General features: G+C 25.1%; 2 protein-coding genes across 2 annotated transcripts in view; one reads left to right on the top strand and one right to left on the bottom strand.

Annotated features, from left to right (window-relative positions):
- Nucleotides 1–609: 609 nt before the first annotated feature.
- Nucleotides 610–15,892, top strand: part of LOC134833992 (protein tincar) — a 97,811-nt gene continuing 82,528 nt past the window's right edge. The window contains exons 1-2 of the mRNA XM_063848505.1: nt 610–746; nt 14,729–14,777. The gene's annotated coding sequence lies outside the window, so the exon portion shown is untranslated. The remainder of the gene's footprint in view (nt 747–14,728; nt 14,778–15,892) is intronic.
- On the bottom strand, nt 3,289–4,457 carry LOC134838288 (uncharacterized). The gene is made up of 2 exons (XM_063853786.1): nt 4,331–4,457; nt 3,289–4,275 (listed from the first exon to the last, which is right to left on the bottom strand). Exon 2 carries the CDS (start codon nt 4,245–4,247, stop codon nt 3,657–3,659), a length of 591 nt encoding a protein of 196 aa, XP_063709856.1. The 5' UTR covers nt 4,248–4,275; nt 4,331–4,457; the 3' UTR covers nt 3,289–3,656.

Genomic DNA, 15,892 nt, shown 5'->3' with positions numbered 1-15,892 from the left:
AATAATTACATGTATTATCATCTATCTTATACAAATAATCGTAAAAATAATAAAAATAAATGTGAACCGCCCGCGCGTAGTTAAAAGGAGCAACAACGTATATATCGGGATATGACCTTCAGATTATTGATTTAATAATTTGTGTTCGTTAACAGTAAAAAAATTACATTTCGTGAACAAAGTAAATAACAAAAGTGACATATCAACAGCGACAAGAGAAAGCAATCTAAATAAAAGTCATATCCGACAGCAGAAAAAAGTCATTAAGACATGTGATTGATTGATCCAAATTTGATACGAAATTCAATAAAAATCTTGGAAAAAATAACAATTTTCAACATAAAAAAAATTAAGAGATAAAAAAAAAGTGATTGTCACAAAAATTTTCTCACAAGATCATTATCTCACAAATAGAGAAAATTTCACAAAAAAAGTGAAAAAAGAGGAAAATATTATGATTATCTTTTACTATTGAAGAACTTAATGAAGTGTGACTAAAAAGAGAAGAAATAAAAAATTATTTCATTTTGAAAGTGTTGAAAATTTATATTGTACGAAAATCGAGATAAAATAAAATTTACACTGAAAAAGTGAGTGAAAGATCAACAAGAGAAATAATAATAATAAAAAAAAGTTTTCAAGATAATAACAAATTTATACAAACTTTGAGGAGGATTTACAAAAGGATTATCAGTTTTCAATGAAAATAATGATTATTTAATATTTTTCGATAGAGATTATAAAAGGTGAGTTTTTAACAATTTTTTTTTTATTTAAATTATTTTTTTATGAAAAATAATGGCTTGAGATATTGATTTAAATAATGACTTTCATTAAAAATATAAAAATAATAAAATTTAAATTTATTTTTTTTGTTTAATTTTTGATACTATCGAAAATATTATTTTTATTTTATTTTAATAAAAAAAAATAAATTTTAATTTTAAATAAAAAATAGTTAAAATATTACTTTTTTTTATTTATTTTGAGAAAATTTTGAATTTTAACAATTACAAAAAAATAATTAAAAATATAATTTTTAGAAAAATTAACATAAATAAAATTATAATGAATTGAAGAAAAAATATTTTCTACAAGTTTAAAAAAATTAAATTAATAAAGAAAAAATATTAAATAATTTTGTTCTCAAAAAATTTTTTTTTATAAAATTATTTTAATTAATTTTAACTAATTTTTATCAATTTTAAAATGAATTAAAAATTAAATTAGTATTAAATTAAAATAATTTTTTTCATTAAATTTTTAAATTTAAAAATTAAAATAAAAAAAAAAATATTAAAAATTAATTACCTTTAAAATGAAGAAAAATTAGCTACATGTTAAAACCACCCACGAGACTACAAGAAAAACATTGTAATAATTTTTAATAATAAAATTTCATGTTAACTTCAGCATGAAAAGTTTTTGCTGCTAATAAATCGTCTCGAGAAAAAGGATAATTGCTAATAAAACCTTTGAGACGAACTTTTTCATTATTTTTCTTTTTAGCGGCAAAACAAGAAAAACAGCGAAATACGCAAAACCTCGTGCATTCAAACCCCATTCAAAACAATTATTGTTGTTTTTGCTTGTTTCTCTCGACAAATAATAATAATAAATTTCCATAATTTATATTTTTTCATCTTGTGATATTTATTGCGGTCCAGCAAAAACAACAAAAGGGTAAAATTTTAATTTTAATTTTTGGTTGAATTATTTTTAATTTTTTAGCGATCAAGTGACCTGAAAACGTCTTGGCTTCTTTGAAAGTGTCTGTCTTGAAAGAAAAATTGAAAGTTGGAAAATTTTATCGATCGAGCTCTGGCATTGAAAAGTCATGGCATGTCACACAAAAGTCGAGTTCTTTCAACAAAATCATCAAAAATGGATCAAAAAGCAGTTTTAACCCCCTTTTCGTGCTTTGTTAGAAAGAAAAAACTTTTGAAAAGGGAAAAAATTGCACATGTTCATGATTTTTTGCCATTGTTGTGAAATTTTTATCAAACAAAGGCACAATAGATGAAGCCGAGTGCGAGAAACAAGTGACAACACTTCACACTAATTGATTTTTGAAGATGTTTCAATTTTAATTTATCATCTCTGTCGTCTCATGAAGGGGGACAGACACTTTAAACACTAATATTAATCATTTACGCATGCATTTGAATAAAATATGAGGCGAGAACGCATTTAAAGTCAAAACATTCAAAAGGAGGATCCCCTTCGTTCAACGCTCTCAAGTGCAATGTGACATAAAATGCACTCTTTCGATGTTTTATTTTTAACCATGTGCGTTGTTGTTGTGGTTTTTGTCGTGCTTTGACTCGAAAATCGCCCTTTTTGCATAAAGTGACGTTTTAAAAGCGATTAAAAGTAATTATAGACTTACAATATTTTGCTCACCTCATAAAAAATACAAAAATTTCGTGATTTGAATGCAAGAAAGCGACGGATTCTCGCATTTCCTGCCGTCACTCGTCAACAATGGGCATCAAGAAGTAGAAAAAAAAATTAACTTAACAATTGAAGTGCGATGAACGAACGAACGACAACCCTTCAATTGCAATTCTTCGAAAAATAATGGAAATAAAAAGGGTACAGCGAATAAAAAGAGCCAAGAGTCCCATTTATCATGTATGAATGTGTATTTAGGAGAAATAAAAGAGGAACATGGTTAATCCAGGACACGCCGCGATTTAAATTATGTTTGATAAATAAACAAAGAAAGGAAGTTATGAACGGCGAAGGTTTTTTTTTTACGAAAATTTATTGATTTGAGCGCTTTTTTGTGATAATTTTTGTTGGTTTTTAAATTTTTTTATTAATTTTTTCCGCATTTTTTTTTATTTTAATTTATTTTAAAATTAATTTAAAATTTTAATTTATTTAAAAAAAATGTAAAAAAAATTATTAAAATTATAATTTTTAGAAAAATTAAAACAAAACAAAAAATTAAAAAAAAAAATAAAATTCATAAAGAGATTTAGGTACCTATTTAAGAAAAAAAAAACTTTTTTTAAATTTTTTTAAATAATTAAATAAATAAAATTTAAATAATTTTTATCAATTTTGAAATAATTTGAAAATTAAACTGATATAAAAAATATTTAAGAATTTAAAAAAAAATTTTTAAATTAATTTTAACTTAAGATTAAGATCCTTTAAGCTTAAAATAATTTTAACTAATTTGAAATAATTAAAAAATTAAATTAATAAAAAATAAAATAATTATGATTTTTTTTAAATATTTAAATTAATTTTAAATAAGTCTCAATTTGTTTTAAAATTAAATAAAAAATTAATCTAAAAATAATTCTTTTAAAAAATGAATTAAATAATTTAAAAAATAATTTTTTACGTATTTTAATATAAATATTTTATTTTTTTAAATCTCACAGAAAATATATATTTTAATCATGTTTTGTACTTTTTTTTGGCGGAATCATATTCAATTTAATTTTTAATTTTTTTCCTCGCCTCTATCAATATCTTTGAAATTATTTTTTTAAGCATTTGCTTTTTTTTGATCAATTAAATTTACGAATTAACTCTATTAGTACTTAAAAAATCTCAATATTTGAGTATTTTGAAAAAATCTCTCTCTCTCTCTCTCTACAACTATTAATCGACATCAATTTTACAGAATTTTTCACATCTCACAATCGATCCCACTGACCTCTCAAAAAACGCACGAGATCCATATCTCTCGGCATCAAAGTCACGCGTTTCGCATGAAGCGCAAGTCGAAGCGAATCCTCGAAAAATTGCGTGATGTAAATTTCGGCCGCTTCTTGCAACGCTGACAATGCTTGAGCCGTCACACGAACATCTGCGGGCCCGTATTGCTGCAAAGTTTCGCGAACGACGCGAGAAAATGGCAATTTTGGAATTAACAACCGCGTGTTATTCTGATATTTCCGAATCTCCTTCAAAGCTTTCATGCCCGGCATTAATTTTCGACGCTGCGGGACGGGTTTGCGAACGCCGCGAGTTCTGTCATCTGAACGATTTGGACCGCTGCTGGCACGAGTATTCACTGCTCCTCGGGTTAATTCCATGTCTTGAACGCTGTGCGACGAACGATTGCGGAATTGCGGGCCCGGATTTGTTTTTGGGCGAGGAGTGTTTCGGGTTTCGTTTGCCTCGGTATCGGGTTCTTCGTACGACGAGGAGTGCAGGGACGATTCGCCAAGAGGATTCTCGCTCAAGTTTGCGTTTCGTGAAGAATTTCCAGTTTGTCGCGGCATCTTTTTACGAAAACTTTCGGAGTGAGAACTGAAAAAAAGACAAAATTTTAATAAAAAATCGAAAGATGAGGAGGAAAACTTACGTTTGAATCGAATTTTGTCATGAAAATTAACTAAATTTAACTAAAAATTCACTTATTTTCGGTCGTTTGATGTTTTTTCGTTAAAAAAATGACAAAATTCAGAATTTTTTGACGCCGCTGTGAGATGATTAGAAATGATAATGCAAATTGACACGCGCGCCAATTAATTGATGTAAACAAAGGACTCCTTGAAATTGTTTTCAGGTGTTTTTAAGAGCAAGCAGGTTGCCATAATTTAATTAATTAATTAAAAATTATTTATAAAAATTATTATTAATTAAAAAATTACTTTTTTCTTCAGAAAAATCTAAAAAAAAATTTTTTTGTTCGAAAGTTTATTAATAAAAATTTAAAATTTATTTTTTTTTAATTTTTGTACAAAAATAATTTTTTAAAAATTTTTATAATTTCAATTAATATTTTTTTTAAATAATTATTTTAATTTTTTTTTAACAAAAAATATTTTAATTTATTTTTTTTTTGCTCCTAAAATTGCCTCATTAAAATTTTTAAAAATAAAAAAAAATTGAAAAAAGAATATTTAAATTTTGTTTTATTAAAATTTAAATATTCTTTTTTCAATTTTTTCAAATAAAAATAATGTATTAAAAAAATTTTTTTCACTTTAATTTAAAATTTTTATTATTTAATTTAAAATTCATTAATAATTTTCAATTATTTTTATTTTTTTTTAATAAAATTAAAACCTCTTTTAGCAGAATCTTTATTAAATATTATAATTAAATTTTTTATTTCATTTTTTTTAAGAAAATTTTTAAAACCTTAAAATTTTAAAATTGAAGAGAAAAAAAATATTTTTTCTACTTTATTTTTATTATTTTTTTAAATTTAAATATTTTTTTCTTTCTAAAAATATAAATGAGGCTTGATTTTTAAGACAAAAAAAAAAAAATAAAAAAAATTAAACTAAAATATTTTTTATAAAAATATTTAATATAATTATTTAAAAAAAAAAATTAATTAAAATTATTGATTAAAAAAAAAATTTTTTTTGTACAAAAATTTATAAAAAAAAATATTTCAGACAAAAAACCATAAAAGAGAAAAATTCCCATTATAAAAAAAAAGTTTTCAAAACAAAATTATAATTTCAACGTAGACACAGACAAAAACACTCGTAATCCAATCTAAATTTTTATTTTTATAATTATCATTTATGAATTTGATACGAAGTTGTCTGAACCATATTTGCTCCGAAACTCGCCCATCTAAAAAACTCAAAATCACGCACGTTTTTTGCACACGTTCCTCCGTCGTCGTCGTTCCTTCATTACACTAATATAATTATTATTGTTGTTATAACTTTTGTTGATTTTCTACGTCGCCGCATGCAGTCGAACCCCTTCTAATTTAATAACAAAGGAGATTTTTTTCTAATGCAAAACGCGATAAAAGTGTTTCAACCCTCGTTTCTTACCTCAGAAGAGCTGAAGAATGGTTTCAAGTTTATCTTTTTGTTATCGACTGAACATAAATCGACACAATATTGCGTCGTAATTTTCTCCTCATTCGCAGGATTCAACAATAAAATACTCGAGAAACGCAGAATTGGGTCACATTTTACAATTAAAGTCGGTATTTCCTCTCCTAAAACTTTATTGAAAACTCACGTCTTTTGTTCCTTAAAATTCAGAAACGTAAAATTTCTCTTTATCTCGGAATCGTATAAAAAATAAAATAAAAACGAATCACGCACGAAATGAATTCTTTGTTGCATTCTTGAAATCCTTGCAAGTACTTGATGCGTGTGCAAAGTACCTTGCGGTATGTTAAAATTTAATGTAATTCTTTTTTCACATGAAAATCTTTTTTTTTGTGACAACTTAATTGAGCAATTATGTTCCGTTTTCAAGTTGAGCAACAATTATTTTTTTTGTTTTGTCCTGAGTGATTAAATGAGGAAATGGGAATGAGTTTGATTGATTTATGGGGTTTTGTTTTGAAGAAAGTGACTTTTTGTTTTAAGTTTTTTAGTGAAAAGAGAAGAAAAGAAACGAAAATTTTCTCTAAAGAGGAGCATTAAAAGCTTTTTTGGTTCAAAAATTGGGCTCATTATGAAATTTTGAACAAAAGTCGTTTAAATGTTTTCCTTTACTTTTGTTTAAAATTCAATAATGAGCCTAATTTTTGAACTAAAAAGCTATTAAAGCTCCTTTTGAAAAAATAATTCGATTTTTTCAGACAAAATTTGAAATATTTAAGATATTTTTTTTCAATTTTAAGATTTTAAAAATTTTTTCAACCTCGATAAAAAATTTCATAAAAATTCTTAAATTTTAACACTAAAAAAAATCGAATCGGTAATAAAAATTTTTGCGGTTATTCAACCGACTTTTTTTAATTTTCAGACAAAATTTAAAATATTTTAGATATTTTCTTTTAATTTCAAGAATTTTTAAAATTTTTCATTCAATTTGATAAAAAATTTCATAAAAATTCTTTAATTTTAAACAATAAAAAAATCGAATCGGTAAAAAAAATTTTTGCGGTTATTCAACCGATAACCGATAAAACATCATTTTAATCCACAAAAATTTTCCATTTATTCATAATTTAATCTCTTTAATCTGCTCCTCATTCATTTCCAATTTATTTTGATAAACAACTCTTAAAACCTAATTAAAATTTGCAATTTCATCCTATCATCGTTAATATCGCCCATAAATGTCTTCAAATGCGAATTCATGTGTTGCTTTGATACATAATTTATTTAAAAGCAGCATGAGCCAAAAACTACCGTCGACGCTCATTCGTGCCGCTAATTTAAATGAAAATAATAATAATATAATAAAATAGCATTTTCGTCCTTTTCGACGACGGCAACGACGATAATGGGATAAAACGAGCCCATTTCGGATTTAATAAAAGTGTCGTTAAAACGTTGCCTCGTTAAAGCATAAAATAAACAAAAAAAATTGTATAGAAATAAAAGTTTTGTTTGGAAATAATAAAATAAAAAAACGTATCGAGTTTTACCTTTTTCGTGCCTTTTCGGTGAATGAAGTGCTGCACATGTTGTTGTAAATAAAAAGCCGCGAGGCAAGGCACATGATTTATTATCGGGCGATATTACAGCGGATACACAAGAGAGACATCGCCGTAATGACGGCAATAAAAGAACGAGTAAACGAGCGATTTTGGGAGCCAAAACTACTGCAATGGAGAATAAAAGCCATATGGCGACATAAGTTTTATTGTCCTCAATGAGCTTTTCGACAGAGATAAAAGTGTCAAGGTTTGCACTTGTGAGAAGTGCATCATCGTAAGAGACAATAAAAGAGTAATAACAATTAATATTAAAGCGTAACTGGAACAGAAGCGATCATAATTCACCTATTTTCGAAGTTTCGTGAGGCAAAGTTGTTAAAAATACGATACCTTATTGTCTCAAAATAATTAATTTTTCACGACGCTGAAGTTTATGGAAGACTTTTGATTAAAATTGAAATGCATTTTTACGACAAAATTTGGTTTTTAGAGCTTAAAAATGTCTTTCTAAAAAAATTTTAATGTTTTTTTGAAAAATTTAAGGCATAAAAAATTATTGAAATTTATTTTTAATTTAAAAAAAAAAAAATTAAAAAATATTTTTTTTTAATTTTAAAAAAAATAAATTTTTTTTTAAATTTAAATTTTTTTTTTTTTTAAATTAAAAAAAATATTTTTTTTTTAATTAAATTTTTATTTTAAAAAAATAAAAAAAATTAAAAAAAATTTATTTAAAAAAATTTAAAAAAAATATTTTTTTTAAAAAAGCAAAAAAATTTTTAAAAAATATCCGTTAGAGGGCGCTTTTAAAAGTAACAAATTTAAAATTTTGTAAAAGTTTAAAATAATTTTTAAATTTTTTCAAAAATTTTCTCTTCAAAATATCTCAAATAGCTGAAATTTGTAATTTTTCAACGCCCTCTATCGGAAGTTTTTTCAAACAAAAAAAAAATTTCTTTCAAAAATACTCAATAGATGGCGCTGATGAAAAAATTTAAAATCATTATTAAAAATTAATGAAAAATTCTACTTTACTCTAAAAATGTCTTTAAAATGTTAAAAATTTAAGAAAAATAATCAAAAAATACGCTTTTTGTCAAAATTTCGGTAACTTTCTCACGAATACCAAAACTTGTCCATTGTATGATGATACCTTCTGCCTCATAAAACATTTAATGGCAAAATAATTGCAACTGTTCACCTTGAAAGACATTTGATCCAACATCATTCGGTCGATTTTACGACACCATTCTCATGATTTTTTTCACTGCTCAAGTAAATAAAAATCAAAAGTGGTTCATAAAAATGAATCTTTTGTCAAAAAAAAACTCCTACACGTTCAAACTTTCGTTTAAACTCTTCTTGCATTCTCCAATTAATCCCCATAAACAACCTGATAGCGGGCGAACGACGCGACAGCAACTGCTTGACATTCTAATCCAATATTTTATTACAAGACATAAATTAAGCAATTTATGTTGCGTGCCGCTTGCATGTTCGACGCCCATACAACGTCTTGCTGGGTCTTCTTCTTCTTCTATTTGCATTAAAAATAAAACGATTTAACGGCGCTGTAGTAAAAAAAGAACAATATTTATAAATAACAGACCGTTAAATTAAATAATTCATTCATTAAATCTTTTTTATGTCTCGTCTTTCATGAGATCTCATTATCATTTGTACTTTTTTTTTAATTATTAAAGATTTTTCATCTGCAAGGTGTCTTCGCATGTCAATCAACTCTTAGAAGAAATGCATCGAAAATAGCAAGTTTCTTCTTAACAAAGCGGAAGGTAGTCAAAGTTGATGCTTATGAGGAGATAAGAAGCAAAAAAAAAGAAGAAGATGGAAAATTATTTTACATGAAATTTGAATATAAATTATTAGATTCTTAGCTTGGGAGGTAGAAACGCGCGTTCTCAGGTGTTTTTATTGAGTGACAAGGCAGACGACGTTCACCGTAATTATTATGTGATTTTTTTTCTACTTGTTAGAAAACATGAAAGACATGGAAAGATATGATAAAACATAATCAAAATGATAATTGGAGAAGAATAACGATCCAATTATCGTGAAATGAATGTGTGAACGCGCGTTTCTATTTTAAGAACGTTTTTTTAAAGAATGATTTTTTTTATGAAACATAAAAAAATAGAATTAAAAAGAAGAATATGGTTAAAGATTTTTCTTTGTTTAAAGAGATCTGAAAATAATTTAATGAGATATTTTATGAGAATTGAAAATTTTTTTATTCTGACAATTCGAGATCTAATTTCAAGCATTGGAGATCGAATTTTAAGTATTTGAGATCTTTTGTCAAATACTCGAGATTAACTTTTAAGTATTTGAGATCTTTTGTCAAATACTCAAGATCGATTTTCAAGTATTTCAGATCTTTTGTCAAATATTTAAGATTAACTTTTAAGTATTTGAGATCTTTTGTCAAATACTGAAGATCGATTTTCAAGTATTTGAGATCTTTTGTCAAATACTCAAGATCAACTTTGAAGTATTTGAGATCTTTTGTCAAATACTCGAGATCGACTTTGAAGTATTTGAGATCGAATTTGAAGTATTTGAGATCAAATTTGAAGTATTTGAGATCTTTTGTCAAATACTCGAGATCGACTTTGAAGTATTTGAGACTTTAAAGTATTTGAGATCGAATTTGAAGTATTTGAGATCTTTTGTCAAATACTCGAGATCGAATTTGAAGTATTTGAGATCAAATTTGAAGTATTTGAGATCTTTTGTCAAATACTCGAGATTTGAGATCTTTTGTCAAATACTCGAGATAGACTTTAAATTTCCTCCAACTTTTAATCAATACTTCATACTTTCTTTCAACAAACTTTTTCAAATACTTCATCATAGCTAAAATTTACGAACCAAAAAAGGTTCAACAGCTGCACCAAACGATTCTTTTGCCAGACCAATTTCGCATAAAACTAAAACAATAACGCAAAAAAGGTGAATGTCTGACAATTTGTAAAAGTCGTGTCGGTAAAAGTAGTAACAACTATTATCGATATTTATTGAATTCACTGCTCATTGAGCAATAACTGGAATATTGTAATAAGTGATATTTATAGCTCGAGCAAGAAAAGAAAGAAATGAAAAGAAAACAAATGTTATCTCGCAAATTGTATAAATTCAAAATTGTGTTTTGTTTCCAGCAATTTGCTCGTTTCTATTCTTTCGATTCACCTGCGAAATTGGATTCTGTAAAGTAAAAAAAAACAACAACAACAAATCGATTTGAAAACAATAAGACGAAAAATAAAATATGATAATGCAAATTTAGTAACAAGAGCTGATGATAGAAAAATCGATAGATCCGTTTTTTGTTTCGCTGCTGTTTTTGGCAAACAGAACACGTGCAACGCGCGAAACTTTTCCCTCAGCGATAAAAGGAAATTTTACGTTAAAACGAAATTTATAATAATAAATGATTTATTTACAAGTACAAAAAACACACATGAGGAAGGAAAATAAAAGGAAAACGAAAAAAAAAATCGTCTGATATTTAAAGAAGAAAGGAACGAATCCATTCATGTGAAAATGTTTCAAATTTTTGGGAAATTATGTGTGTAAAATAGACACGAACTGAAGTTGGGCGATGATACTTCCTTTTATTATATTTTCTCTGAAAAGCATATTGATATATGAGAGTAACGCACAAACACACAACATGAGACTGTTTTCGGTATTTTAATCAAATTTTATGAATATGTAACGAATTTTGGAGAGAAAAGATGTTTGGAGCTGTTGAGAATTTACATTTAACGCATTTTGTTGGGTTGAAAAAGTGGTTTGTTGATCGGAGTTTAGTCTGTTTTGAGTAAAAATTTGAAATAAATTCCTTTTTAAAAGTAAAATTTGGAAATAAATTCCTTTTAAAAAGTGAAATTTGGAAATAAATTCCTTTTTTAAAGTGAAATTTGGAAATAAATTCCTTTTCAAAAGTAAAATTTTGAAATAAATTCCTTTTAAAAAGTGAAATTTTAAAATAAATTCCTTTTTAAAAGTAAAATTTTTAAATAAATTCCTTTTAAAAAGTAAAATTTTGAAATAAATTCCTTTTCAAAAGTAAAATTTTGAAATAAATTCCTTTTAAAAAGTAAAATTTGGAAATAAATTCCTTTTAAAAAGTAAAATTTGGAAATAAATTCCTTTTTAAAAGTAAAATTTGGAAATAAATTCCTTTTTAAAAGTAAAATTTGGAAATAAATTCCTTTTTAAAATTAAATTTGGAAATAAATTCCTTTTTGAAAGTCAAATTTTATAATCCGTAAATACACTTTTGTCATGAAATTTTCAACTTTTCTTCAATTTGAGAAAATTTTCTTGTTTTCATCTTTTCTCGGGCAATAGAAACGTGACGATTAACATTTCCATGAAAATATTTTGCGTTAATTTATGGATGCGATTTGTCTCTTTTCCACATTTTGCTCTCTCCAAACATTTTTACAGAAAGATGACGACATCGAAACATCCCGGACAAAGTTTTGCTTTTGTTTCGTCCTTTTCCAATCATTTACATAAGCCCTTTTTTATACAACAAACACTCTGCTTAAATTTTATTCTATCCTGCTGTTGGTTGGAAAATCTGCTACAATTCCATTACGTTGATTAACATAATCCATTCCGTTGTTTCCGTTCCATCTACACCTTGATAAGCAACCAAAACAAAGCACGAAGGAACAAAATTCAGTGAAGTGTGACGCTTCCGTTAAATTTATTCCAGTTTCGTCAAAAAAATGTGGCTCACAGACAATTTCACAGTTGATTACTTTGATCGATGGAGATTGCAGGTTTGACGTAATTTTACGACTTGCTAACCTAAATTGAAGTTAAAGTGACCACAAGCAACGTTAGATGGCACAAAATTTTCCCCTTTGAGACAAATTCCAATCAAATAAAATGTAATTTACTTTTTTCTGCTTTTCTCGTCGGGAAAATAAAAGGCAGAGAACTCGCATAATATGGTAAATAAATGACTTCCTTTCCTTTTTTCTTCCATTTTTCTCTCTGTCTCTAATGTCAGGACGACTATAATATTGATAATTTTACACATGAAGGGATTCAAAACCGATATTTTCCTTCGTTTCCGCTTTATTTAGAAAAATATATTTTTTTTATCGCATTTTCATGAATTTTCATGAGTTTCAACTCGTTCTTTAGTCTTTCTGTAAATAAAAAATCAGAAAAAAATAATTAAAAATTTTATTTAAAAAAAATAAATAAATTTAAATTAAAAAAAAAGATTAAATTTAAATTAATTCTTTATAAAAATTTATCAAATAAATTATTTTTTTTTAATGAAAAAAAAAAAAAAATTTAAAAATTAAAATTAAAAAAAATTATTGGAAAAATTTATTTTTTTTAAAAAAAGTATCAAATTCACATTTAATTTTTTATTATTTTGAAAATGTGTTTTTTTTTAATATTTTTTTTAATAAATAAAAAAAAAATTAAAAATTTTATATAAAAAAATAAATTAATTTAGAATAACAAAAAATTAAAATTTTATAAAAATTAATAAAATAATTTAATTTTTTTAACAAAATTTTAAAAAAAAATAAAATAAAAAATTTATAATTAAAAAAGAAAAATTTCAAAAAAAAAAATTATTAAACAAAATATTAAATTTTTTTTTTTAAAAAATTTTAATTTTTTTTTATTTTTAAGTTTTAAAAAAATATTTATAAAAATAAAATAATTTAAAATATTTGAAAAATTAAATTTGTAAGAAATAAAAATATTTTACAAATTTATTTTTGTTAATATTGTAATTTTAAAAAAATATTTTAAAAATTAAAAATAATAAAAAAATATTTTAAATAGAAAAAAAAAATTATTTCGATATTTTTTTCTGTTTTTTTTTTTTTTGTTAAATTTAATTTAAAATTTTTGGAATTCATGCCAACTTATTTTTACCCTAACATTTCACGTGGGATATGAAAATTTAATCTGAAGCATAAATATTGCCAATATATATTTCCTCTTCTTCTCCTTTTTTACATTTCCGCTTATCGCTTACTAATGGCTTCTCATCCCTCGGCGTCGTTCATTGCAATAAATCATACAAAAAAAGTCTTTAAGATCTATTGATTTCTGATTCGAATTTGCCGCGTGCGACACTCAACAGTTGCAGCAACGCCCCTTTGTTAGTTTAGGACCAAACACTTTTTCCTCGTTGTTTTGTTGTCCGGAATACAATCAAACACAAATTAGTCGATGCGATGCGTGTGTCTAGACAATTTAAAGTGCACGTGACATATTTTCTTCTCGATGCATCCCCCTTTCCAATTGGTTCTTATCGGATATCAGTTCGATGCAGATTTCTTGTAAAAACATTGTCGTTGCATGTTTTCTCGCAATTCTGCAGTGATCGAACATGGTCGAGTGTTAATTATCTCGATATGGAGAGAGAAAAACTTGACCAACGAGAAAATTGTTGTCTGCTCGAAATTTATGAGATGGGGTGCAAAAAGTGACTGAACTTTGCTGCGATTTCGACAAAGAAACGAGAAAAAATGCAATTAATTTTACGTCAAAGAAAATTCGCACAAAGGGAATTATTTTTCTTTCGTAATCACATTCTTGGCGAAATTATCAGACGTTAGGGAAAAGCCGTCATTAGTCTCCTTTTTGTGTCTTTGGCAAAGGATCGTCAGAAGATGTCACATGAAGATATTCCATCCAATAATTATCAAGTATGTGGCTTGTATTGTGATGTTTGCTGCCATTAGTGCAAACGAATGGAAAAAAATTGTCTGATAATGAAAAGTAAATTGCTATTTTATCGATTTTTCTTGCAGTACGTGGAATTGTAAAGCGATTGTAATGAAAAAAGTAAAAAAAAATACGAAGCTTCTGTTTTGAAAGTGCATTTTTAACAAGAAAAATAAATTTTTAATGAATTTTAAAAAATAACCGCAAAAATTTTTTTTACCGATTCAATAACCGATTCAGAAAAATATTGTTTGAAATTTTAAATTAATAAAAATTTTAGATTTTAACATTAAAAAATCATTCAGAAACTTAATGTTTTCAAAAAATTTTACCGATTCATAACCGATTCGATAAATTTTTAAAATTTGAAGAAAAAAAATTATTTTCTTGAATTAAAAATTCGTATTTTCAAAGAAATTTTATAAAAATTCGAAAAATTTTTAAAATGTTCGAAATTCATATTTTGACGACTTTTGAGCTTTCAAATCGCATTTTCGATCAAAATTTTTTTTTTCATGAATTTGACATTAAGTGCTGATTGCTTGTAATTCCATTTACTCTACAATAGAAAAAAAGCCTTTTCATGTAGTTTCATGCATTTGACATTGACAGAAACAACCAATTAATGATTTATTTTTTTTTTCTTTACAGTTCCAACCCTTCTACAGACCAATAAAAAACTTCAACTTGCATCATATCGGTAAGTAATCAACTCTCACCTGCCCGAATCTTAATTTTTAACTCGTTTAATTAACTTACCCGCATTTCTTCGATTCATTGCGAAAATTTCGCATTAAATCGAATTTTTAATCACCGTCAAATTATTTACGTCGCGAATGACAAGACATGCGAATCACATTTACAGGTGCAATTTTTCGCCAATTTTTTTATAAATTAACTTTCAAGTTGTCACGATTTACACACGCAGAGAGACAATGACGGGATTCCGATTGAATATTTAATGAATAAATGCACGAGCAGCTGCTTGTTTGATTCACAAAAATCAACAAAAATTAATAATTAAGTTTCAAGGAAATGTTTTTTTTTGTTTTATTTTTAATTGAGTTTCAATCCACGAATTTATTTAATTTTTAATGAATCGGAAGAAATCCCCGATAAAAAATTGCGTGATTCTTTCTGAAGTGTGAGAGGCGTGCGTTTTAATGAATTTTTAAATAATTAATTTGTAAAAAGGGTTAAATTTTAATTTCATGCAATTTATAAAAAAAAAACTTTTTTTTTATTTGACTTTGAAAGTTTTTTTTGAATGCGACGACTTCAAGTTTGTTAGATGATGAAATGCAAATAAATACAAAAATTAAAAAGTTTTTTTTGCGCATTTGCTCTTTTTTTAGTAAACATGAAAAAGTTTTTTTTAAATGAATTTTGTAAATAAAAGTTAATTTTTTTCTTTAAAATAATGAAAATTAAAATATTCATGAGATTTTTCGTATTTAGTGACATTTTTATTTTTATGTCTTAAAATTAATAAAATATTATTTTTTTCATTCAAAAAATTTAAATCTCCTAAAAACTTAAATTTAAAAAAAATAAAATTTTTATTTCTTTTAAAAAGATTAAATTTGAAATAAAAAAATTTTAAATTTTATTTTATTATTTTTTTTCCATTTAAAAAATGTCAAAAATTTAATTTTTTTTATATTAAATTTTTAAATTTAATTTTAAAAAAATATTTTTAAAAAAAAAAAATAGTTTTAAATTTTTTAATTTTTAAAAATAATTTTTTTAATTTTTGAAATAATTTTTTTTTTAAGTTTTAAAATTAAATTTTTTAAAATTTTAAAAAAAAAAAAA

This window comes from Culicoides brevitarsis, chromosome 1, assembly GCF_036172545.1.
Source record: "Culicoides brevitarsis isolate CSIRO-B50_1 chromosome 1, AGI_CSIRO_Cbre_v1, whole genome shotgun sequence".
NCBI classification, from domain to species: Eukaryota; Metazoa; Arthropoda; class Insecta; order Diptera; family Ceratopogonidae; genus Culicoides; species Culicoides brevitarsis.
This window is presented reverse-complemented; position numbering and strand designations above follow the sequence as displayed.